Consider the following 27,666-nt stretch of genomic DNA (forward strand, 5'->3'; position numbering starts at 1 on the left):
CAATAAAACTTTATTTACAAAAACAAGCAACTGTCCAGCAAACTGCAGTTGCCAACCCCTGCTCTAGGATCCGGTGCTTGTTGGCAGTTGGCTGGCTGGCCTAGAATGGCATCAACTGAAATAGACAAGCACTTTTCAAGTTTCTGGTTGCAACCAGTTTACTAACTCCCCAATAGCCAAAGCAAATCACAGGGCCAATAAAAATGTAAGAGGTTCAGAAACAGACTATACCTCTTGGAGGGAGGGGAAGAATTTGCAGCCATTTGTGATTCTTTTGCTCCCATCCAACCATAATCCACTTATCGGAATGACTCTGAGCCAAGACACAGCTAGAGATCATAGCAGTCAGGCTTTCTACATTAATCCCGGGCACTCCCTCTGCTGGCAGAGCTGGAATTCAAAAAAATCTTTTAGAATTTTTTTTTTTTTTTCTATGATGAGGTCAGATGGCCCTGGAGAATCACCATCTTATGCATCTTATATGTGGTAAGTGACATATACAGTAACCTGAGAATAAAAAGGGACCCAATTGGTCCAAAAGCATCAATCATTACCAATGGCATATCTTCCACCAACAAACCCAACTCTTTGAAGTTAAAAACAGAAAGATACCTGTCCTTAGGAGCACCCACTTAAAGTGTAGCCAGGCCAGCAGAAAGCCCAACTTATAGCTCAGATTTATTACTTTTACTGCCGTGTTTCCCCGAAAATAAGACATCCTCCGGAAATAAGACCTACTTACAGGTTTCCTTCTGAGTGAAATATAAGGCATCCCCCCGAAAATAAGCCCCCCCCCCAGGCTAAACATGAGAGATTTGGTCCACTGATTCTGAAAGAAATGGAGTCGCAAGAAATTCACCAGGAAATTCAGGAATTGGATTGTTCTGATGATGTTCCAGAAGATGATGACATGATTGTCACTGAATAAATGAGTAAATTCTTGATACTGTAGGATTCACAGTTTGTCTGGTTTGTGTTGACAACTACCATACTACCATACCGTATACAGCTAATAAATTTCCTTTATTTTCATTTAACAATAAATGTGTATCGTATTCTTCTTCATGGAAAAATAAGACAACCCCTGAAAATAAGACCTAGAGCATCTTTGGGAGCAAAAATTAATAGAAGACACTGTCTTATTTTCGGGGAAACAGGGTACCTGCCATCTTGCCAAGTACCATATGACCCTAAGGGCATCATAAGATCTGCTGGCTGTTTTCACACCTCTCAGGGTGGTTCCATGTTGTTCTGTCTTCCCCTTGTCATTGAAAATAGGAGCATGTCTTATCACTCAGCATCTGTTGAAGGACCACTCAGCTGTAAATGTGAAGTACAGATGTGGGCATAGTGGTGGGAGAGAAAGTATAGACAGAGAAGGTACATTCTTAGGAAGGTAAATCCTAGAGAGGTGAAAACAGTTAACAGCAGCATGAAAACATCTCAAATCAAATGCAGTATGTTTCACGGTTTGCTTAAAGGAAGAAAAATAGCATTAATTGAGTGTCTGTTATGTTGTAGGTTTACCTTTAAGAACGTGGCTCATATTTCCTCATTTTATCTTCCTAAAAACACTTTGACATGTGTATTATTACGTTCATTTTACATAATAGAAAACTGAGGCTCAGATAAATTCAGAAAATTGCCTAGGGTCACTCAGCTAATAAATTACAGAATCAGGATCAAAACCTAAAACACACTCTACTCCAACTACTCCCTCCAAAACTACAGAAGTAATGCCGGTATTTCTCCACCATATTATCCCATCCCTTCAAAGCCAGCAGCATTAACTTTCAAAATGTTTGACACTGAAGCTTTCCTTTGTACTTTAGTCTGATGAGCTTTCCAAATTGTCAGTGACTGTCAGAAACAACAGCAATTTGAGTTTGGACCATGACACATGATAATCTCTACCTTGTGCTCAGAATCTTACCATCTCTTATTAGAACTAAAGAGTGATCCTAGAAAATCATCCATCTTGCTAGGCCCTCACTTCCATTCTGGGGAATTGCCTCAATCTCTCTCAAATCACTATCCTGTTTATTTCTCAAGGTTTCGCAGAATAGTCCCTATCATTTCCCCTGGAAGCCTCTTCCAGTGTTGTTGTTTGCTTGTTTGTTTGTTCCCTTGAAAGAAAAAAAATTCTTTCTAATGAAGATATAAAGTTTCTGCAGTTTTAACTTAAATCTACTTCTGTGTTTTTGTCTTCTAAGAAAATAAAGAAAAATGACCTAATTCATCCCCATGAAAATCCTATTATATGTTTGAAGGTCATTATTATGTCTTTGGCTCCTCTTGACCCCCTTTATCTTCCTTAATTGGTTTTTGGCAGTCTTTAGGAACAACAATTCTGATCATAATCATATATATCTCCAACTTTAGACACACCTTACTAACAACCACCAGACTGATTGTCATAATTCCACTTCTCAAGAGATGAGTCTTTGGACTTTTTATCATGTGAAGCCATAAAAAGAGCAAGGATTTAGAGTCAAGCCAGGAGTTTGAGCCATAGGTCTACTAGTCCTTAGCTTATTTATTTCTGAGCCTCATTTTCCCCTTCAATTTTCTGCTTCATTTCATCTCTTTCAAATTGGGGAGGATATATTTTCACATTTAGAAAGTTTTGTGTTTTTGTTAGAAACTAGTATATAGTCACTGTGATAGGAAGAAAGTTGGTCCCCAAAAGGTGTCCATTTTCTAAATTCTAGAACCCTAACCCTACATAGTAAAGGGGAATTGATGTTGCAGATGGAATTAGGGTTGCTCATCAGCTTATATTAATATTAGGAGATCATTCTGGATGATCTGGGTGGGCCCAAAGTAAACTGGTTGAATAAAAGTGTCCATGGGAAAATGAAAATTCATATTGTCACAGATGACAATTCATATTTTCTCAGAAATGTTTCCAGATAAAAGCTGAGCTGTACATCCCTATAGTTACTGAGAACAATTTACTTTAAAATGATCAAAATAATTTAGTGGCTGAAGCAAAGTAAATTTATTATCTTAACAGTTGTGGAGGTCTGAAGTCTGAAATGGATGTCACTGGGCTAAAATCCAACTGTTGGTAGGGCTGCATTTCTTGTGGAGGTGCTAAAGAAGAATGTATTTCTTTGCTTTACTGCTTCTAGAGACCACTGCATTCCTTGGCTTATGGCTTCCTTCCTCCATCTTCAAATCTAGCAAATATGACTTAAGTACTTCTTGCATGACATCAAAATAAGTCTTAACAGGAATGGTTAAATGAAGAAAAGTAGAACTGAATTTGAGTAATAAAAATTTGGAAATCCATTTTAAAGATGCCAGAGGCACGATTTAAATACTGGAAAGTAATCATGAAAGGATGCAAACATACCACTAATCATCCAAGAGATGAAAATCAAAAACCTCACACCTGCCAGAATGGCTATCATCAACAAATCAACAAATGACAAGCATGCTAGGGCTGGGTTATTTATTTAAATAGGTCTTTTATTCTGTCCCACAACCAAGCTAGTAAGCTCTATATGATAAGCATGCCAAGCTGATATTTGAAATTTAATATTTGATACAGCCTCTTTCATTTCTGAAGGTCTTAAATCTTACAAAGTCTATTCTTCCTTATATCAGCAGTAATGTATCCTAGTGGATTCTGGATCAGAGGAAATAATATTGTTATAATGGACAATATTGGGAAAATTGCTGAAATTTGAGTATGGAATGTATAATTTTACTTAGGTTATGCAAGAAAATGTCCTTATTCTTAGGAAATGCATGATGAAATATCTATAAATGTAAGAATATTATAATGGCATTTACTATCAAGTGGTTCCAGAAAATATAATACCATATATAAGAGAGATAAAGTAAATGTGCCAAAATTTTAACAATGAAGGGATAAAGGTACCCAGCTTATGTGCATTTTTTGTACTTTTCTTGCAATTCTTCTGTAAGTTAGCAATGTTTTTAAAACTGAAAACAAAATTTTGCTGAAATTGAGTCGAAATACTTGCGAGTAGCTCACACATATTTCTGTCCCTTTGGATCTAATTCTGCCTCTTGCATAATTCTTCTGAGCAGATTGATTTTTTTCACTATTATAGAATTTCAGACATTAGAAAAATGGTATCATGAAGCTCTGAAACTCTCTTCTCATCAGATTATCTGGAAACTTCACTTCCCTTTTGACCATCACCCCCTACACACACACACACACACACACACACACACACACACACACACACGCCCGCACCACATACATATGCTAAGTATGGTACTTTGGGAACCTAGTCAGATCCCATATGTGAATAGACAAGAAATTGTTTTCTTCCCTGCACAGAAAATCTCAACAATGGCCAGGGCTTCTTTATGCCACTGTGACACAGCTTCTCACCTGCTGCAATGCCAAAGAAAAGCCGGATAGCAAAACATTGTCTCTTTGGCAGGACTATGAGACAAAAGGAGCCTCAGAAATTCACAACGCGTGGAAAAGAGAAGAAATGAGACATAAAAGTCTGATGTAGAACGGTTGCTATGGTGTAATGTGTTTTTATCCACCCCTCTTTTCAGAGCAAGGAAGAAAAAAAAAGAATGATCTAGCTTTTAGCAGTTCTTTTTAAGTGAATGAATGAGGCTTTCCCAAGGCAAACTGTCATGCAAAATAAATAGCTCCATCATACAATCTAGCAGCATTTTGAACAAGAATCACCATAAGACCTAACCAATGAACAAATACACAAGATGAATCGGACTTGTGAATGTGTGTATTCGCATTTAAAGTACTGACTGATGGCATGGATTCATGAGACCTGCTCAGAGTAGTCTGCTACATTTAGCATTATTAAAACCTTACTGTGGCAATGAAAGCCCCAGAAATGTATTTTTATCAAGATCTCCACACTTCAAAGGTATTTGTGGGTATTTTCCCAGGGTCTGGCACAGGAGGTTTGAAATATAGCTAGCTTCTTGAGGTCCTTCCATCTTCTTGGCTCTGAGCATAGAGTTCTTGCAGACTGTGTGTTAGAGTGGAACGTGAGCACCATCTAAAGGCTACATACCAAATGACTTGCCAGTGTGAATGTTGCTTAACATGCTGTTTGCTATGATGATCTAATTCTTTGGGGGGGCTGACATTGTGAGAAATGTTGCTTACCAAGAATGAAACAGTCCGCAAAACGCTGCTAACCACAAAGTTGTTGAGCAGATTAAATTGGAAACCTATCATGTCTAGCACAATACTCAGCGTGGTAAATATTCCATGAGTGCTGTCATTGGCTTTTTACTTTAAAATTACTCTCCTGTTGGAGGCCACACAGCACACGAAGCAAGGCTTAGGTTTCTTGTGCATCAGCACAGGCCCCGGTGATTGATTCTGAATCTTAGACCTAACAAATGCTTGCCTGGTTCCTCAGACACACGACCCAGGCTTTTGCTTTTGTTTTTCAAAATGTTCTCTGTGCTCAGTGCTTTCTGAGTATCTGCCATAGCCCTGTGTTTCCACTGCATGATCCTGCTTCTGCTTTTAGCACAGGTGGCTTTGCTGTCAGGGTATTTGAAGTTTGCCTTTGATGGCCCTGCAACTAAGCAACTTAATTATGAATGAGCACTCTGCCTAAAAGCCTCTCTTTTCCCCTAAATGGCTCCTGGCATATATCCAGGGCCTCAATGCACAAAAGCTAAGCTTGTCTGACCCACCCTCCCACCATTGAATGACCCCCATCTCTTTCCATTTATCTGCTGCTTGCCACCTTTGTTAGACAAGAGGAACAGTGAGCTAGGAAAAAAAATAAAAGGAAAAATGTAACACTTTTGAAAATGAAATATTCCCTATTTCCATTTTTAAAAATGTTCAAAATGAATGATGTATTAACATCAATTCACTATGTTCTGAGATTAGACAAAGCAATATTTCAATGAGTTTTCTTCCATTTTTTATTACTTATGTAAAACATCACCCATACACAACTCTTATAAAGAAGAAAAAAAAAACATAAAATAAATAAGTAAAAATATAAGATTTCTTAGTGGTGAATGTCAGCTTATTACAGGGAAGTACTTTACTTCTTTAAAAATTATATTTATAAACATATGTGCATGTACAGATGCTTTAAATATTCTTTGTGATGATGATGGCAATATTAGTTTTGGTGATCATATTGAAGATAATGAAGAACTCTGGAAAACAAAAAATGTCTGAGTGATTACAAACCATAAGCACTAACTCATACTGTCTGCAAATTGGGGATTATATTAAGCTCAAAGTTGGTTGGGAGAATAAAATGAGATAAAGCAGAGAAAATGCTAAGCACAAGTCTGCTTCATTACATACTATTAATCAAGGTTAACAACGATGATGATGATGATAGGCCTCACAAATTAAGCTGTTTCTAGGGAGCCATATCCAATCCTCAACAATTTTAAAATAAAACATTCAAGTTAACATGTATGTATAACACAAGGACATTGGAGTCATTCGAAATATTATAGCCAAATATGATAGGGCTTTAAACTCACAAATGTGTTGCCAAGACCGGCTTAGCTCAATGGATAGAGCGTTGGCTTGGGGACTGAAGGGTCCCGGGTTCGATTCCGGTCAAGGGCATGTACCTTGGTTGCGGGCATATCCCCAGTAGGGGGTGTGCAAGAGGCAGCTGATCGATGACTCTCTCTCATCGATGTTTCCAACTCTCTATCTCTCTCCCTTCCTCTCTGTACAAAATCAATAAAAATATATTAAAAATAAATAAATAAATAAATAAACTCACAAATGTGGCTTTGTTTTCATATATAATTTAGAATTCTTTCTTCTTTTGTCAGAAGTTTATATTAATATAGCATAGTATCTAAAGTTCAATGAGGTTAAGATCCTGTATGCTTTGTGTTCATTCTGGGATCATAGTTTGCTAATGAGAACTGACACATACCAACACAAAATGGTTTCATGGTTCTCTCCTTCTGTTCACAAACTTTAGAAATAAAAACAGTGTTTGGGAATAGCAAAGAAAGCACAGAGTTTAAAATGTCAGAAGACAACCTCCAGCTTATCTGTGAGTCTGTGAGTTTTTGTAATAAAATTAATCTCACATGAATATTTTGGAAACCAAATGAGATTCAATCTATGTGAGTGATGTACAAATGCTAATGTTATCACTAAAAGTCATATCCTCTTACTTTTATAACAACCGCTTTAAAATGAACACACAAGATCATCTGCTTTATTTTGTTCATTAGATTTAACATATAAGTAAAATCATGTGATATTTGTCTTGCTCTGACTGGTGTATTTCACTTAACATAATACTCTCCAGGTCCAACCATGCTATTGCAAAAGCTATTTCCTTTTTCATGGCTGAGTAGTATTCCAGTGTGTAAATGTACCACAGCTTTATTTATTTATTTTTATCCACAAATGTACTGATGGGCACTTGAGCTGCTTCCAAATCTTGGCTATTGTAAATAACATTGCAATGAACACAGGGCTGTACATATTCTTTCAAATTAGTGTGTCAGGTTTCTTTGGATATATTCCCAGAAGTGCAATTGCTGGGTTATAAGGCATTTCCATTTTTTTAAAAAAATATATTTTATTGATTTTTTACAGAGAGGAAGGGAGAGAGATAGAGAGCTAGAAACGTCGGTGAGAGAGAAACATCGACCAATTGCCTCTTGCACACCCCCTACCGGGGATATGCCTGCAACCAATGTACATGCCCTTGACCAGAATCGAACCTGGGACCTTTCAGTCCGCAGACTGACGCTCTACCACTGAGCCAAACCGGTTTCGGCAAGGCATTTCCATCTTTAATTTTTTGAGGTAACTCCATACTGCTTTCCACAATGGCTGCAACAAAATAGAAATAAACTCATAGATACAGAGAACAGACTGGCAGCTGTTAAAGAGGAGGGGTAGAGTGCTGGGTGAAAAAGATGAAGGGATCAAGCAAACAAATAAAATTAAAAAAAACCCACCTTATAGACAGACAACAGTACTGTGATTGCTAGAGGGAAGGGGGGGTGGGGGGATTAGGGGAGGGTAAAGGGAGAATAAATGGTGATGAACGGACTCTTGGGGTGGTGAACACACAATATAATATATGAATGATATATTATAGCATTGTACCCCTGAAATCTATATAATTTTATTAACCATATAAAATTATGGTTAATAAAATTATATAACCTATATAATTTTATGGAACTCCAATAAACTCAATAAAAATCATCTACTTTGTAGATTATCTCTATATGTCATCAGTACACTTAATTATAGTCATCTCTAGCCCTCTGTAGCCTGTGCACATAATAAAGCTAGGCTATGCCCTTTTCACCTCATCATCTCCAGCATTTGGCATTCTGACATATAGTAGATGCCGGCACATATATTTAAATTATGAACTTAGAGGAAACAGAAACATAATCTTAACCCTAAATATTATTGGACCACATAACGAGACTACACAGCTTAGATGCACGTGTTTCTTTTTACAGGCCAAGAAAATATGTTAAAGTTACTGTTTCAGGCTTTGGTTCCCAAGAGTCAGATATTGAGATGGAGCCTGTGGTGCAGGGAATTTATTAGGGATCAGCACCTATGGAAGGCCAGGGGAGAAGCAAACTTGGGCACAAAGAGAAGTTGAACTGGCATACCTTGGTCAGCCTAGTGGACAATTCTGGAACCAAGTTTGTCCACTGGAGTTGTCTTGCATCAGGCCAAGATAGGCTCTCATGCTCCCACCTCCATCACTCCTTGGATCCTCCATCACTCCTCCGCTACCCCTGGGAGAGAATGCCCTTGGGCAAGGTGACTCTGCAGCTGAGACAGTCTCTGAAGAAGATCAACAGCTAAGGTAACAAGTCTTTCCCTGGTGCTTATCCATGTTCACAAGAGTCATCAAATTTAAAATGTTCTGTCTACCACATAAGAAGAGACATTCATATTTGAAGGCACAGAATGACTTTACTCAATGTGGAATTTGGAATTACATTCATAATCAATTTGAAGAAAAGGCCTATGCTGTTATAGATTGATAGTAGCATAAATAAAAAAATTTCATTAATATTCATAAAGTGAAGACTTACAGGAAGACATTGGTGTGTTGGCATTTTCTCATGAAATACTGTCCTTCAGCAAGTAGTTTCTGGGTACCTGATTGTGCATTGAAAAAGACATTATGAAGTAAAGCACTCCTCTAGGGATGTAATGATACAGCTTTGTGCAGAACCTCTCTTCCCAGATCCAACCTTCTCCACTGTTCTAGCTTCTGAAGGTAATGAGTATGTCTTTCTGCCAGGATGTGGCTGCATCTAGGGTCATGAAGAAAGCACCATTAGCAGGATATGGGTTTCCTTTCTGATCTAAGCCTTCTTACCCATTGATCCCCATGCATTCAGTGTTCCATCTTGGCAGCTGTCTTTCTCAAATGTATATGGTGTGTGTGTGTGTGTGTGTGTGTGTGTGTGTGTGTGTGTGCGTGTGTTTTAAAAAGGTCATTATTTTTAAAGAACTGTAATAATTTAATTTTATTAATTTCTTTTTAATTGATCTTAGAGAGAGAAAGAGAGGGAGAGGGAGGGAAGGAGGGAGGGAGGGAGGGAGGGAGGGAGAGAGAGAGAGAGAGAGAGAGAGAGAGAGAGAGAGAGAGAGAGAGAGAGGAGGTACATCAATTGACTGCCTCCCGCAACCGGTGATCAAACCTGAAACCTATGTACTGGTATATGCCCTGACCGGGAATTGAACCAGCAACCTTTTGGTGCAGGAACAATCCTCTAATAAACTGTGCCACCTTGGCCAGGGCCAAGTGTATATGTTTTAATGATGCCTGAAGAAGTGACCAAAACCAGATTTGTGCCTTAATTTCTCCGAAGTTTCAAGGAAGAAATCAACTTAAAGAGTTCCTTGGTCATAGTGCGTATGCAATCCTACTCTACCTACTACAAAATAGTGTGTTGGGTAGATTAGCAAACACTTGAGTTTACTAGAAAATCAACCATTACGTATTTCCTCAGGACCTAGAAGGGTTGATTTTCTTTCTTTTTTTAAAAAAAAATATATATATATATTTTATTGATTTTTTTACAGAGAGGAAGGGAGAGATATAGAGAAATAGAAACATCGATGAGAGAGAAACATCGACCAGCTGCCTCTTGCACACCCCCTATTGGGGATATACCCACAACTCAGGTACATGCCCTTGACCGGAATCGAACCTGGGACCTTTCAGTCCGCAGACCGACGCTCTACCACTGAGCCAAACCGGTTTCGGCGAAGGGTTGATTTTCTTTCATTTTAAGTTTCTGGGGAAAGTTCAGGAGCTTACACAAATGAGACTTAAGAGATTGGTGTGGGAAACTGAGACGTCAATTCAGTCCGTAATCCGTCTATCTTCCAGTGCAGTGTTAGCTCATTATTGTTAAATGCTTATAAATAATGAGGATAAGATCATTTTATAAGAGTCTTGCTCTCCACCATTATGGATTATCATACAGACGTTTAGGATGTAAGCTACTAAGATTATAACATATTTTAGTCTGCCTTTATTCATGCATAACAAATGGGAAAGACGGATGAACATTCCTTACACATTCCAGCAGTAATGTTTTTAACCAATCAATGTTTTCATTTGGTTCTCTCTCAATCCCTCAAGGGTAGACATTAAAATAAGGCTAAGTATGTTTAATTTTGAAAGATATAATACAAATTCCATAGTAATCTAAACTCCAATAGTGTCTAAATTTTTTCAGTTCCCAGGGTTATTTTTAGGCCTTTAGGGAAAATATAAGTTTTTTCCCCACTTTCTCAGCCTTGAAGTGCCCCATTTTGACATGACTGTCTCGTCGCACCCTTTTTCACCCATTCACCATATTCAGCATCCAAAATCCTGAAAAGAGTGAGGTTCCTTTCACTGGTGGAGAGGGAGGAAGGGAAGCACCATGCTGTGGAGCTGGAAACCTGGGTTCTGGTTCTAGTTCCAAATCCACAACTAAGTGTGGTACTTTAGGCAAGCTCCTGACTTTCTGCAGGCCTTCATTTGCTCATCAATTTAGGGAGAAAAGAGAATGGCTGCTTTTTAATGCTCCCCGCCCCCCAATGCCACGGTCTTATGATTCTCTACTGTTTCAAGCATATTCTGCTTTGACAATAGACCATGTAATGGGATTTGAAGAGAATATTTTCTATGGCTTCCAGGGAATTTGGAAAATATGAGTCATATAACTACCCCTTCCAGTCCCAAAACGGTAGTAAGGAAATAAATACTGGAATTTGGGCCATGTGACTCTTAAAGCAAATTGAGTTTTCAAAGCCAGAAAGATATATTTTAAGGCTACAGTATTATTTCCACTTTTTGATTAGTGACATGAAAAAATAGCTATAAATGTGACCAGCGGTTAATACTTTCATTATCAGTTAAGAATTATAACCATTTAACTTTAGATATTAAATTTAATCCTTTTTTATGACAAAAATATTCTTCATATAATGGTCCAAATTAACATTTCACATTTGCCTTCAGAATGAGACAACTGCCAATTTAGTGGACTGCCTGGCTCTGACACAATGAAGGTTAAGATTTAGGTCAAGGCTTAATAGCATTATATTTTTTCTGCTCCAAAGGCACAAATACAAATTTAACCCTGCTGGATTTTTAAAAAATGTGTGAAAGCTATGCCAACGAGTTTATAAAACCATCATGTCTACAGGAAAAGTAATTCACAGGTTGGCTGTACTAACAGTGGGGTGCACTGGCATTTCTGGTGAGCCAAGACAGCATGGTGTCAAGGTTGCCCTGGAAACTGAATTGCCAGTCTGGGTTAGTGTTGAGATGCCTAAAGCAGACACAGCACTATGTTAGTACTGTGAATGTTCTTGTAAAGCTCAGGAGTATCATTGGACCTATAGCACTGGATGGTCAATGACACAGAAACCAAAGTAGTGAACAATTTATCTTCTTTCTGGTTCTTCAGACTTCATTTATGAATATTTATTCTCTTCTGAGTAAAGTGAAGGAATTAAATAGGTGATGACTTTTCCATTTTATTTTGTAGTGCCTAAGGAAGCCAGAATGCATCAGATTTTGTGTTTGTTCAATAAACTATATTCTGAGACTAAAAGCCAAGTTTAAAAATGCCCCACCATGCATTCTGGAACCATATCTCCCTCTTTTTCTGACTTCTCCACCACCACCACCACAATGCACACACAATAGAGATGCATCCAAGTAAGATATTTAGTAGGAAAAAACAATGCTTAAGCAGAATTTTGACGATACTCTCTTTTTATTTCACAACATGGGAATGACTCAAATTTGGAGTCTCAGAGACCAAAATATATTTAAACCAAATGTTTAGAAGATGAGCCAGGCCACCATTTTGGCAGCAAGCTTCATATGGCCCAGTGGATGTTGGAGAAAATGCCTGCAGCATGACTAGAGCTATAGCACACCCACAAATAGGTTCATACTTGGTTGTCTAATTTGCATGCATGAGTATAGTGCATTCTCCAGGCCACTAGTACACTTATGCTCTTTTCAAAGTCAGTGCAGAATCTGTATTTGTGCAGGTCTTTAAAAGTCTGCTCCCTTACAAAGTTTTACCATAATTTATCTGAGGGAGCCTTCAGATGACAAATTCTTATGCCACCTTTATCGTCCAAAAGTCATTTCTGAATAGTAATTACAGCTATCAGGAGTCCCAGCATCGTTTAAGAGAATCTATTTAATTATTTGAATGTCAGCTGGCTGTGATTGAACTTGAATAAACATACCAACATGCTTGATGCCTGGAATTTCAAATTGGGAATCGTTAGCAGCAATGGCAACTTTAGAGCAAATGACAAGATAAATAAAGATTAGCTGATGTCCCAGGAAGAACTGGGCATTCCTGTTTTCCAAAGTGAACGCTTCTCTAATCTGCACCAGACAGCAACAGTCTAACCCATTCTTGCCTGGGGGCCCACTTTTCCCACTAATGCTGAATTTTTGGAAACCCAAACAACATTCAGCACCAAAGGGGAAGATGCCTGAATCTGAAAAGGAAACAGAAGAAATTGTACCAGGGAAAGGAGACAGGAATGGACAACAGGTTCCCAGAGTATCTCTCTCTGTCAACAAGCATGTGGAGTCTTTATTACTGAAAAATGCAGAATCCCATGGGAATTGCTGCATCTTTTTTTGCCTTAACTTCTTTCTTGCCAGTCTGTCCATGACTGATTGAATTGTCTCACTGATGGAGGGAGGTTGTCCCATCCCAAAGCCACTCAGCAGCAGGTCTCAGGAGCCACATTCCTCGCAGTGACAGGAGAGGATGTACCGGTAGGTGGCCGTGAGTCGCATGCCCCCTGAGCAGCGCAGCCTCAATGCTTTCAGCTTGGAGGTCTGGGGACGGCAGCAGTGACAGGAAGAGCGGAAGGGCTGCTTGAGGACAGTGCTGAAGGACACCAAGGGCTCAGAGCGTGATGCCTGGCTGCAGTGTCCTTCACACCTGGCCAGAAGCACCATCTGGGGAGAGAAGAAAGGTGGTTACTATGTGAAGATGCCAAGCCCCAGCCAGGTAGCACAGCCTCCTTTACAAGAACCTGATACTCTTTGCCAGTTCCTGCTGAACTAGATCAGTGGCTCTCAACTCTGGTTGCATGTTGGAATCATGAGGTAAAACTTGTTTTTAAAATGCCCACACCCAGGCCTTGTCTCAGACAAATTGAGTTAAAATCCTTCAAGACAGAGCCAGACTTTTGTCGTTTTCAAAGCTCCTTGAGTGATTTTTAAGTGCACTCAGAGTTTAGAACAACCGAATAAGGCCTACCACCACGATGTGCAAATTAAAATCAAAGAACAAAAGAAATCTCCTCAGACAGGTGGCAATCTACCCTTGGCCTGATGTCAACTTTATGAGTCTTAAAATGCAGAAAGTCATTCCAAATTAAAGTCAGGGGGTAAAGAATAACTACAGAAAAAAATTGTTATATGAAGGAAATTTCTAAACGAAAGGAATATCGGTTTCTGAAGAAGAAAACAAAAGGATAATCCGAGTGATACTATTGTAAATTGCCCAAGGGCCCAGCAGCAGATGAGCGGATAAAAAAAGCTACACTACATTTATACAACGGAATACTATGCATCTGTATAAAAGAAGGCTTTCTTACCCTTTGAGACAGCATGGATGGACCTGGATATTATTATGTTAAGTGAAATTAACCAGTCAGAGAAAAAGTCAAGTATCACATGATCTCACTCATATGTGGAATCAAATGAACAAAATAAACTGATGAACAAAATAGATCTGGTCCTAGCCAGTTTGGCTCAGTGGATAGAACATCAGCCTGCAGACTGAAGGATCCCAGGTTCTATTCCAGTCAAGGGCACATGCCCGGGTTGCGGGCTTGATCCCCAGTAGGGGGCGTGCAGGAGGTAGCCGATCCATGATTCCCTCTCATCATTGATGTTTCTCTCTCTCTCCCTCTCCCTTTCTGTCTAAAAACAATAAAAATATATTTTTTAAATTAATAATAATTAACAAAATAGATCCAGAGACATAGAAGCATGGAACAGATTATGGAATATCAGAGGGAAGGCAGAGGTGGGTGGATAGGTGGGAAGAGATAAACCAAAGAACTTGTATGCACATATGCAAAACCCATGGACAAAGATAACAGGGTGGTGAAAGGCCTAGGAAGTGCAGGTGCTGGGTGGAGGGGGTCAATGAGAAAAAAAACAAAAAACAAAGGGAACATTTGTAATAGTATCAACAATAAAGATAATTTTTTTTTTAAAAAAAAGACTTGTTATAAAGGTAGTTTTGTAGGTTTAAATATTATCTTTAGAAATGAAATATATAAGAAGAATAAAAAAACTCCACCAGCTATTATCTTTGATATTATCCTACAGGACAGAATTAAACACCCAAGGATTAAAAGAAGGAAATGGCCTGCCCGTCTTTCCAACAAGAAGAGAAGCTGATAATTATAGATCATTACCTGAGAAGATGTTGGGCAGTAGCCAACAATCTCTTAGCAACCAAGAGAATATGATACTAGGAAACAACCCGCAGGGCTTGGTGAAGATAAACTGAATGAGACCTATTAATTTATTTTCTCTGAAAGATCAGAGGTAGAGAGAAAAAAGCAGCTGTAACTCATTTAGGTTTTATTAAAACTTTGATTCCATCCTGCCTCCTCTTCACATTGATAGTTGAAACTAACATGATCTGAAATAGGTTTGGAGAGATTAGGCCATAGGTCAGTAGTAACTAGGCAAATCCTATCCTTCTAATGAAAGAGAGCAAGATCTTCCCCAGCCCCTTCTTCACACACCCTCCAGTACATGGGAAGAGCTCCTTGACATCTCATTTTGAAGAAGTTGTGTTCAATTTACTCATCTCTAATGCAGATAATCTATTAGGCAGATTAAGCAGTTATTCATAGAATAACCTCCTAAAATGGAGTCTGGATGGATACAGTGAACCTATGCCAACAGACTTAATTCAGAAGCAAAACATGGTGGGGCATCATCCCCAAATGACACACATACAGGTGAATCAAATGTAGACCTTGAATGACCAGGCAATTAGCCTTGGTCTGTAAAATGACAAAGTCAGCAATATGGGACCATTTGTAGAAAAACTAAACTGGTAGTAATTTCACTAAAAGTTTTCAGGTTCTCAAGCTCTACCTTCAGCTCATTCTGAAGGACAAGATCTCCAACACTGAAGATTCTGGAGCCACCTCCAATGGGTCCCTCTTTCTGGGCAAGAAGGATACACAAATATACAGGCTGTTCCCAGCCTTCAGAATAAAATTTAAAATCCTAAACAGGCACTAAGGCCCTCTATGACATGGATTTCACATATCTTTCCAGTCTTTCTTACAACAGTTTTTATTCACATCACACACTACCTATTCTGTTCAAGCTTAATTACTTGCGAGTTCATGGAACTATACAGAATTTCCCTGCCTCTTACTTTTGCTCATGTCTTTACTCTTTTAGGAATACCCTTTTCTCCTAGCTCTGCTTAATGAAATCTTAACTACCTCCATTGCCAAATTAAAATGATCTTTTCTTGAAGAAGACACTATGAAACAATTATTGGGCCCTTAATATTCTCAAAACACACACACACACACACACACACACACACGCACGCACACGCACACACGCGCGCGCGCACGAGCAAATCTACTCTCTGAGAGATTGCCAGTATATAGATATTATCTGAAAGCTGGAAACTATATTAAAATCTAGGTGTGTTTTGTGTATGTTGGATAGGTGAAGTGGGGAGTGTGTAAGATAAGATCCATAATGTGTTTCGGTAAGGAATGAAAAGGGGATATATCTGCTCTCCGGGTTCACTCTTGATATGCCACATTTTACAGTAGTCTCTGCCATACCTCACCTGTGTTACAGATTTAACGAACGTCTTCCAGACCAGAGCTTCTTAAACTATAAAATGCATGTAAATCAGATCTTGTTAAAATGTATAATGTGATTGAGTAGTTCTGACACCAGATATTCCGAATTTCTTATGAGTTTCGCTAGGCTAACCTCCACACTTTGATTAGCAAGGCTCTGGGCCTATTAAAATTTGAGAGGCTCTGCTCCAGATGGATCACCAGATAGTGACCATTTAATTCATAATAACAATAGCACTAAAATGTATTGGGTGCTTACAACATTTAATCTAATTTAGTCATCATAACAATCCTATGCTAAAAATAAATCTATAGTATTGCTACAGATTAGGTAAATGAAGATTTAGAAAGTTTAAGTAACTTGCTCAAACTCATATATCTGATAAAAGGCAGAGCTGGAGTCAAACTCAGGTTTGTCTAAAATGAAACCCCTAGTCTAATTCACTATAATATCCTGCATCCTGACATTAAGATGTTTTCCTGAGGTATGAACCAACTCACCATTCTCTGATTAGACCTGACTACATATCATTTCCATACAAGTCGGACGTTTGTTTTATGGGCCTCTTGGGACACATCATCATCATCATCTCCAAGCGTACACAGAGCTGCATCTTGCAAGATCCATGGCAGTCCTAAATAATACCTTCTTCACTGTCAAGATCTTCACTCAGCTCTATCCCCTGGTGATTTGGGGACTCCCAGAAATTCTCAAGATAGTACCACACACTCTCTAACTCCTAACCCATTCATCCCTCAGTTCAGTAAACATTTGACACTTTCAAACATCGGGTCACCTGCTAAAACACGGTGGCCCCTGATTTGTGGCTGACATATCCCTCATGCTTGGATGACTTCTCACAGCCCAGGTGAGTGACAGATACATGTTATATCCTTTGGGTCCAATTTAATTTTTATTATCTTATGTGTCCCAAACAAGTGGCCTGATGCTAAGAAGCTAGTCAACTCCTCCAGTAGCTCCTCTGTATTCCCCAACCTTGTTGTCGCTTGGTTTCAGCTGGATATGAAAGTCAGTTTCTTCCAATATGAAGGTTCAGAGTGTTTGCTCAAGAACAGGCTCCTTCATGCTCTATCTGATTTCCATGTGCTGAAGCTAAGAGTAATAGAAAGGTCCATGGGTAATAAAAGAGGATAGTAAAGATGGTGATTTATAACATGTATTTAATATTAACCAGATCCCAGCCACTGTGCCAAGCCCTTCATATGCAACTTAGTTCTCAATAATCATTTCAGAAGGTAAACTCTCCCTGTTTTACAAATTAAGGAGTCAAAAGGCAGAGGATATGACTGAAGTCATATAGCTATGCAATGGAGAGTCAGGATTAGGAACCAACACAGCCTAATTCCTGAGCCTTTTCTCCTAAATGCAGTGCTATGCTGTTAGGCCATGACAGTCAGCCTGTCAAGCCCTCAGTTTTCATAAGATGTTCAGGCTGATCATGGGCAAGTTCAAGCGACATTGTGATGGTAGTGGCCTGCAGTGATTCCTGGGTCCAGACCAAAGAATGCACTGGATACATCAGGTCTCTGCTCCCTCTGGTGACCCTATCATGGTTCTTAGACAGTTATATCTTTTCTGCAATACACAACTATCTTCTGATGAGAGAAATCCCAAACACAGATGGATTTCATCACCCTTTGTTGAAAGATTATTACCATCCCTAAAGTCTTTCCTTTTCTGTCATGTGGAACCCCTGGGAATCCTGGCTCAGGCCATGACTGACTCGAAGTCTCCATCAGTATAAGAATACAGATGCACCTGTCCCATCCAAGAACAGAGTTTTGGTTATTTTACCCCAATTGAGTGAGAAACATGTTTTTCCTTTTTCTCAGCAGTGAACACTGTATACCTTATATTCCATGACACCCTATGAAGCACCCCGTTTTCCTCAGGAACCAGATTTATCCACGTTTCTCCTAAACCTTCCCTTACTAACACCTTTAACAAATGACGGTTCACCTCATTTCCAGGGACCCAGATAAACCTTGAGACCTTTAAAATGTCCATGCCAGGCTCAGGGCATCAGCAAAATTTCAACCAAGGGAAAGAAACAGTATTTATTGGGGATGTGGTTGTGGTGATGAGAGCTTTGACAGCATGGGTGTGAACTTTGCAAACTCCAACTGAAATCTGGTCCCTTCACTATGTAAAAACTCAATTGGACATGATTAGGCCTTTGTGCACAGAACACTTCCCTTCCCTCTCTCCTCTATTTACTTGTAAACAGGAGAGCTAAAATTTTGTATTTTTTTTTCTAATGTTGTGTCTCCAGAACCTACCACAATGCCTTCACATAGTAGGAATTCTGTATACATTTGTTTTTGTTTTTTTGTTTTTTAATAACTCTTACCTCCTCAATAGTTAATTGCGTTATAAAATCAATCTTCCCGACTTCCTGCCAACCCCAAGGCTCAGTCCTTGGCATGCCAGGTCCTTTGTACTCTGGGAATTTTCCCAGGATTTGTCTCCTGAATCCTCCTCCTCCTTCTCTTTTGTTGCAGCTCCTGTGGCCATTCAGAGTTCAGACTTCCTTATGTCATGGTTCCACACCCCTGTCCCAGGGCCACCATCTCTCACTACTCATCCAACTCAGACTTCACAGAACTATCCCACCAGCTTGCTTTCCCGATCTCAGTTCCTGAATACCTCTCCCTGGACTGAATCCAAAAGTGACCCCCTCCAGTCCCTCTTTCCTCTTCTCACCTGGGAAGAGAGGTCAGACAGCAGAATCTGTTTCTTTTTGACTTTTATCCCTCCTTTTAGCACCTACCACAGTGGCTTACATTTACTTTGCTCTTCTGTATGCTCTCCCATCACTGCCAAATTTCTCTGTTCAACATGAACTACAGTGAGGTTTATTTTCTTAATCCTTTAAGGCTATAGCAGATCCCAACAGTTATTGAGGTCACAGTAGTGACAGAAATAGAAAAGTGAGCCTAAACACCTGTCAAGTTTATAACTTTGTCATCACCATCATAATATCATTTATTAATACCTATCATATGCCAGACTCTGTGTTGGATGCTTTATAAATATTATCACCAATACTCATGCCCACACATTTAGATAGACAGCAATAGCTCCATTCAACAAACAGAGGTACCAAATAATTACTTCTTTCCCCAGTTGGCAACCTGTGGACCTTGAATTTGAAGCCAGGTCTCTCTCACTTAAAAGTGTGCAATGTCTAAATTCCTTTAAAGATGCCCCAGACGGCTCATTTCCACTAACTACTGACCTTCTGCCTGCTTATTCTATAGCCTTCACTCAGAATTTCAGGCAAGATTGTAAATGAAGCTGCCACTCTCAGAATTTTTTAACCTAATCCTAGGAGGTGTCACCACTAAATGCCACCAGGCACATCACGATCTGTGGCCACTCTGACCTCCTTAGTGGACCAGTGTAGCCAGTCTTTACTGTCTGAATCCATTTCATCTCTTTCCTAAATTGCTAGGAGGGGGGGGGGGGGCAACAGACCCCTGAGGCTGACCAGCTACAAGTTTAGAGCTAGGGGAACAGGCAGTTTCATGGAATGCTCCCTGAAAAGCTTTCACTACTAGTTCTAGTTCTAGAAAGATTACTGAGTCTAAGTCATCATTTCCAGCAGATCTGGAAAATTAAGCTTTGTTTCCGAAATACTAGCTTCTGCATTCTGTTTGTTTTCCTCCAACATGAAGCCAGGTTGTTAGATGAATGCTCCGAAATAGACATTGCTACTCCTGGTATATCACATTGGGCAATGTACGTAATATTTCTTTCAGATTTCAGTTTTCCTTGCCAGTAAAATGGGAGCTATAATGCTTTCCAACACAGGTTTGTCAGCAATGGTTATATTGTATATTATACGGTGGTTGGCATAAAATCAGGTACCCTCCCTTCGATAAGCTTAGGTAACAGGCTCCCCTTCATCTGTCTTCCTAAGGGCAAATATTGGATAAATGTAAGTCAGGAAGGATTAACAATCGAGAAGCAAATAGCAGGCATATATTTAGTAAATAACAGCCTTTGAACATCATGTTGAGAGAAAATTTTGCAGAGAGGGAAAACCTACCCTAGTTTCCTCTCTGTAAAAACCCCCGTTGGCTATTTTCTAAAGAGAGGTTAAATGCTTTATCTCAAGTCTAGAAAGACAAATTTTTGTTAAATGAGACCCACTAGAGAGAAGACCAACCCAGGTCTGTGAAAGCTAAGAAATATAGAATAATTTGGAATGAAAACCAGTTTTTGTTCATGGATACATAAAGAAAATCTAATCCAGGAAAGGTCTGGGTAGTTGAGATTCTACCGGGCATATTTTATGGCCAAAGAAGAAAGGCTTCTAATTACAAGCACCATTTATAGTAAACTATTGCTATATTTGAGATAGTTTGGTATACTTGAGAACAGATTGTTTCCATGAAATTACATACATTTCTCTTATTATTATGGTAAATGCCATTTACCATAGCATTCTGGAAGAAACAGAGGTGAATAAAGGTAGACTAAGGTCTGTTTCTAGAATTCATGCTCAAACACTGTGATTTTGTTGTGTTGGAGTTAATGACATCTCTTCTTTGACCTTAGGGCACCCCTCCATCCTTTCACAAAATATTTCCAGATTGTTCTTTTGTTTTTGAAGATGCTCCTGTTTTTCTGTTCCTTCTTATTATCACATTGACACTTTCATTTAAATAATTTTAATTCTTTTTTTTTTTAAAAAAGAGTTATGATTATGAAGGACAACTCAACAGAGGGAGAAATCACCCATGGAATAAGAAACACGTAATCCTAGCTAGTGCTGTGTGGGAGTGGGGGAAAAGAAGCTAATAATTGTTTCAGTCCATTTCCGAGCACAGTTGTAAAAACATATCCTGTCTTTATTTTTCAATTTGTTTTAGTTTTATTTCCTAAGAAGGGACTGTGGTCTTGCAAAATTTTAAGTTTATTCATTTTTTTTTTTTAGCTCTACAAGTACAAATAAGAGACAGAAAGTTTTTGTTAGGTACAAGCAGGACTTTGGGACAAATACCCTTTGTGCTGTTTGGTAACACAACTCTTTTATTTGTTGCAATCTTTCTCCTTATGTCTAATTTTTCCCACAGTCGTAGATCTTACTAATATAATGGTTAAAATGATTTAACTCAAGTTTTTATCCTCCCAAATGTAAATAAGCCATCATCATTGAGCTATAATCAGACAAGTTATGGAAATTTTAAAGGCAGACAGAAGTTGTAATGTTTTTAGATAGAGGGTAGAGAGACTTACTTATATAGACTTAATTCTAATGGTTGATATTACAAAAACTTCTTAATTATACTGGTAATTTAAAAAATATTTGCCATATGAGAATGTTTAAGTGGTTTTAGTTCCAGGATTAAAAGTGAAAATCTCTGAGGTTGGCCTAAACAAATTCCTATTTACCAAATGTGGGCAAATTTCATTCATGTGACTGTTTGGGACGGTGACAGCCATGAGAATTCTCATTCTAAGTCTGCTCTTTTCTACTATGAGCCTCCCTTCTGGGTGGTCCATGTGGCTGGTCACTCTTGGTGACCTTTGAAGCATGGTGTTCCTTCCCACAATTTGTCTCAGTACTCAGACATCAGTTGCAGAGGTTGCCTGTGCAAAAATCATACAATCTACTCCAACAAGAGTGATTTGGATAATCAATATAAAAATGACAATTGATCAAATTAAAGCTTAAAAGACTGGCCAACTGGCCAGTAGGTATGACACGCACTGACCACCAGGGGGCAGATACTCAATGCAGGAGCTGCCAAGCGACAGCAACTTTGCAGATTGCCCTCTTGCACTCCGAGACCCCTCGGGGGATGTTAGACTGCCAGTTTTGGCCTGATCCCCACAGGCCAGGCTGAGGGACCCCACCAGTGCACAAATCCATGCACTGGGCATCTAGCTTTTACATAAACATAGAAGATGAAGAAAGGCTTGGACCACAAGGCCAATGACCAACTATTTCATCAGGAAACTCTGTGAAGAGCCCCTCAAGGAGTACATTTCACAGATCAACCCTATTTCTTACATTGCCTCACTCCTTTCTTCTTTATTCCCGGTGGAGGTACAAAGTGTTAAAATAACTTGTAGACTCCATTTTTCTTTCTTGAAAAAGGACACTACTGCTCATAAATTTCACAACCAAGGATGAAACGCACCCCTCCTATCTTTTGTTAGCATCAATTTTATTGTGAGAACCTTCCAGCTTTTCCTATTGACTTTGAGCTACAAAAAGTAGCTCCGAAAAGAGAGAAGCTGACTGCGAGTACACATGCTTAGTTAGGCAGCTTTACTGACAAAAGTGCAAAGCGTGGTGAGAAACCGTAAGCGCATGATTCTCCCAAAAGCTCCGTGGGACAGCTCTGGTTTGAGCTATCCTCATATTTCTCCATCCCCTGACAAAGGAATCTGGTTTCTCTCCTGTTTCTAGAAGTAATGCTACCCTCACAGAGATCTTGGTCTTACCTTTGAGCTACACTTGTACAGTGGGTGACTGATAGAATCGACATAGTGGTGCCTCATGCAACGCCGAGGGTCTGAGTCCATCATGAAGGAGCTGTCCGTTTTGCTGTCTGTATCTCCCATTAGTGCCAGCAGGGAGAGCATAGAAAAGGATGCAGCTAGTACATGATTTCTCATTGTTGTAAGGAAAAACTTCTCAAGAGGAACAGCAGAGGGAGGCAGAGGACTAAAAATCAGAAATGCCTTCACCTCCTAGGATCCAGTTCCTTCCAAGGAACGGGCAGGATCTGGCTGAAGCTTTCTGGTTGTCATTGTCCTTTGTATGCCAGAGTTTTGTCTTACTCTTTGCACTTGCAATCCATCATCACTCTATCTGCTGCACAGCTGGAATGAAAACAGAAATTATTTTCCCCAGAAACATTTACTGAGAAAAACTAACGGAACCCAGGAGATATCGAGTAGAATTTTTCCATGTCATTTCAAGTAAAGAATACTGGTTTCTAGAGCGTCATTAGCATAAACTGTCATCCTTTCCACACCCCCTCCATAGCTTATGCTCCATATTTATAACCATTTGGAAGTGGAAACAATGGCTTAATGGGAGTATGTGTTGACTTTAATTGCTGGAGTCCATGTTCCTACAAGCAAGAATAGTTTCAACCCATGGTAAAAATTAAACATGTGGTTGTGGCCACAGCATAACTGAATCGGGTGGTCTCATCCTAATTCCCGGTTGGTGGAATCTATTCAGTTTCTAAGTAAGCTTTTTGTCAACGTCAGCTTACAGGGATAGAAAGGAGAAAGGTCAATACTAATGAACACAAGCCATCTCCCATGTGAAGGAAATACATTTTCCACTTCTAAGTCCATACCCATCCACCCACCTAGTTTTCCAGTTCTAGGCTCATCCTGTTTTTCTTTTAAGCCCCATGGCACCCAGTATCAATGACAAACTGCATCTGATATACATATTATGCCAATGTGTGGTCATAACAATATGGGTATTTGCCAATACAGTCACACATTTTTGCAGTCTCTGTAGCCTGAGCACATGGCATAATTTGAAAAAATAAGTGGTCATTGGAGTGGAAAACTACCATTAAAATGGGATCATGCTATACCAGTTTTCCTGAAATTTGCTTTGTTCTTTTAAATATACCTCTTGGACTAAGGACTGGGGTCCAGAGATCCCCCCAAATCACTTCAATAACCCATAGCCAACATTGATACTTTTTATCACAACAGACTATATATAGTATAAAAATGTTTTCAAACATTTAGGAAAGTTGGGGGCAATCTAACATTACATCCAAAATAAAAAGAACATGTGTGCTGCCTTGTGAATGTGGGGCAGGGGATCCCAAGCAGGAAAGTATGTGTTAATAGGCCTATTTTAGAGCACCACATCCTTGGCAATGACAAAACCTCAGCGTGTGTTTCACAGGGGTTATTTAAACTGAAGAAAGAGCAGGATTCAGTAACAAGAGGACCTACCTGGACCCTAGCACTGTCATTCATTATCTGGGGGACCGTGCACAGCTCATTTAAATAGTACCAGCCCCAGTTTCCTCACCTGTAGAGTAGAGGAGTTGAAAAACATGGCAAATAAAGTTCCCTCTTGCTTTAAAATGTCACTACCTGATACTTATAGAGTCAGTTAACACCATCTTCATATGCAGAAGAAACCCTAAAGTTGAGGATACTATCTTTTCATACAACTTTGTGCCATTTTCTTTTATGTGCATGCTAATGGAAACATCTCATTAAGTTTGATTAAGACTGAGCCCTAATCTCCACATCAGCAAAAGATAAGAAGAGCATTTTTTGTTTTCATTTCAAAAGTCTAGGTTTTCCTGTGCACATTACACTGAAATTCACCAAGACTTCAGTTCAAAGAGCCAGTGCTTTTGGCGGGTTCGATGTTCAGAAACTGCATTAATACTGACCATTTCCTGAGTTTAAATATGACTATGTTATCCCAAATGGGTTATCTGTCTCTTTGAAGCCTTAATTAGTCTCAGAAAGAGAATTTATTAGATTTCTCCTTTCACCACTCCAGCATACAGATATTTTCCCCAGCAGCCAATGGCAAAGGGATAACGGGAAAAGCAGACAGTCTAGTCTTGCCTCTCCCTTCCCACTGCCAGCTCCTTCTCTTCAGAGCAGTGACCAGCAGATATGGTCAAATGAGCAAAACAAATGAAAGAAAAACATGTATAGCATGATAGTAAAAAACAAGCAACAACATCAACAACAAAACTCCATAGATAGTTGTATTTGTTGGCATTTGCATTTTCTCCACAGAAAAGGACATTTAAAAATACAAATAGTCCTTAAACATAGAAGATGTGTATGCTCACTGAAATGACAATTAAAAGTGATTTGAGATACTTTGTTCAACAAATCAGCTTTAGAAAGATTCCAAAGTCTGATCATGCACCCTGTTAGCAAGGCTATGGGAAAGAGACCCATTCTAGAGACAGTGAAATATAAATTGGTACAAATTCTGTACAGGCCAATTTGGTGATATCTATTAAAATTACAAATGTATATAACTTAGATCCAGAAATTTCACTTCTGAGAATTATTCTACACGTGAGATCATGCAATCATGTAGTTATTCACTATAGCATTGGTTGCCATAGCATAAAATAGAGCACAAAATATCCATCAGTAGGGAACTGGTTAAATACATTATACAACACTCATACAATGGAATACTATGCAACTATATAAAAATAATGCAGAAACTCTACAGATTTGTATTGTTAAAACAGGGAGGGACAAGAATATATATTTGTGTCTATTTGTATTTGCATTGAGAAGCTCTGGAAGGGTACTTAAGAAACTATATAATTAGTTACCTATGGAGGTTGGAAGATAGGCATGGGAGAAAATCTTCACTGTGTACCCTTTTTTTAATCTGTAGATTTTTGAACTTATGAATATATACCTACCCAAAATTTATATTTATTAACTTTTGGTCGAGAATACATTCTATTTTAAAATCTAGGCTTAAAATAATAATTAAGTTAGTGGATGCTTAAATCAGTCAGTATTATTTAATAGTATATTTTTATTTCTTATAAATATAGGAAGACCTGCTAGTCTTTCTTAGTTCTTATGCACTACTGCCACCTAGTAGCAACATCCTGAATTGCAAGTACAGTTCATTTTTTACCCCCCCCCCCCCTGAAAGTATAAAAGAAATGACAGAGGAAATGTTGCTTCACTATTAATAATAGGTTTTTCATTTCAACACATTCACAACGCATGCTGCTTTTTGTTCAGTTTTTATATTGACTTCTGAAATAAGAATCCAAGCAACGATATAAATATGCCACAGAATTCACAGAACCTCAAAACAGAAAGTTAAATAATATTGGGATTTTTGCTTTAAGTGTTCAAATTGAATGATTCAACGTGTTGTGCTAGAGGGAATAAACATAATTCTCAAGAAAATAGGTATGTTAAGTCAAGTTGTCCAAACATTGTGTTGGTTGGGGTGTACATAGGTGAGAATGTGCAGAGTGTTGAGGGAAATACAAAGAGGAAAATGGAAAATGAAGGGAATTTACATCACTCAATATTTAGACTTTATGGAAGTCTAGGGATATCTATGTCCGTCTTGTAGGAGCTTCTGTCATTTTTCTCAAAATTAAATTAATTCCAATTTGCTTCCATTTTTTAAAAAAGCCACATAGCATAAAATCAAATGCTGCTTATCAAGACTTAGAACCTCTGCCCAGCCAAAGAGGGATTGAATAAGAGAATGACTCTCTTGCTGACCTCAGTAGCCCCAGGGCTGCTCTGTGCTCTGGGTATAGTATCTGAGACATGGGCTTGGCCAGTGTACAGAGCCCACATACTAATAGCTTCAATGTGGACCTGTTGCCGACAGGAGAGGCACGTAGGATGGCGTGCCCGACTTTGGAGCTACCCTTCAAATGATACCAGTGGAAAAGAACAACTGGTGCCCAGATTTTCCCACCTGTCATCCTCAGCGAAATAATATAGCAGAGCTTACAGTGGGTCCAGCCTCCTGGGTGAGAGATGGTGTTATGTCTACAAATCAGCTCCCTCTTGGGCTGACCTTCTGCCTGGCAGAGGGTAAAGTGTTGGTTTCTTGCAAAGTTATTCCAGCAACAGGGTAAGACAAGTGGCCTTAATCTTGCCATGCTTGCCATGTAAATGGGTAGTGCTCTAGCATTCAGACCCTCCCCCATCTGCCCAGGCTTTTTTTCAGTACTAATATATGCAGATATTGCCTCCTGTGGTTTCTTTCAATAAGTATTTATTCAACACATTCATCGAGCACCTGCTTGTATTCTAGGAGAGAAAAGTTAAGGGTCAGGGTTAAAAATAAATCCTATCCTAATTCCTTCTTTCAGCTCATTGCATCCACCAGCAAAGAGTCTTGGCCTGTTGTTATTTTCCTGGTTTATTCTGTGGACACATTGATAAACTCCCTTAACATCTAATTTGTGTCCAACATGCACTGCATCATTTCTAAGAATATCAAATTAAGCAGATAAAATATAATAACACCGGAATGGCGTCAGTGTAACAGACAGAATTATTTGATATTTACTATAATTTAAAACAATCATATCGGGCATGAGTAAAGTAAAGATGACAGGACATAGAGCCTCTCTCAAAGGAATTGCCAAACAAACAAACAAAAAACAAAACAAAAAAACAACCCCAAGCTTTAAGTGTGAAAGAAAGGTTGCCACTAGATAACTCTTCATACTAGGATTAGAAAAGCAAGAAACTCAAGGTCTAATCAGGAATTGTGAAATGCTAA

The 27,666-nt window shown here is 38.9% G+C and overlaps 1 protein-coding gene across 4 annotated transcripts in view; it reads right to left on the reverse strand.

Annotated features, from left to right (window-relative positions):
* The window catches only part of NDP (norrin cystine knot growth factor NDP), a 37,116-nt gene continuing 9,450 nt past the window's right edge, over positions 1-27,666 (reverse strand). Inside the window, exons 2-6 of one of the 4 annotated variants that reach the window (XR_014793778.1) lie at positions 22,863-23,243; positions 13,031-13,475; positions 8,629-9,285; positions 232-390; positions 63-115 (exon numbers count right to left, since the gene is read on the reverse strand). Coding sequence is in view for 1 of the 4 variants with exons in the window: in XM_084870935.1 (XP_084727061.1) it covers positions 13,248-13,475; positions 22,863-23,036 (402 nt within the window). In the remaining 3 variants the exon portion in view is untranslated. Of the gene's footprint in view, positions 391-7,657; positions 7,823-8,628; positions 9,286-10,330; positions 13,476-22,862; positions 23,244-27,666 lie in introns of those variants that run through there. The other 3 variants (XR_014793777.1, XR_014793779.1, XM_084870935.1) reach the window with 3 other exon arrangements.

The sequence above is a fragment of the Pipistrellus hanaki genome (genome assembly GCF_964339955.1).
Source record: "Pipistrellus hanaki genome assembly, chromosome: X".
Taxonomy (NCBI): domain Eukaryota; kingdom Metazoa; phylum Chordata; class Mammalia; order Chiroptera; family Vespertilionidae; genus Pipistrellus; species Pipistrellus hanaki.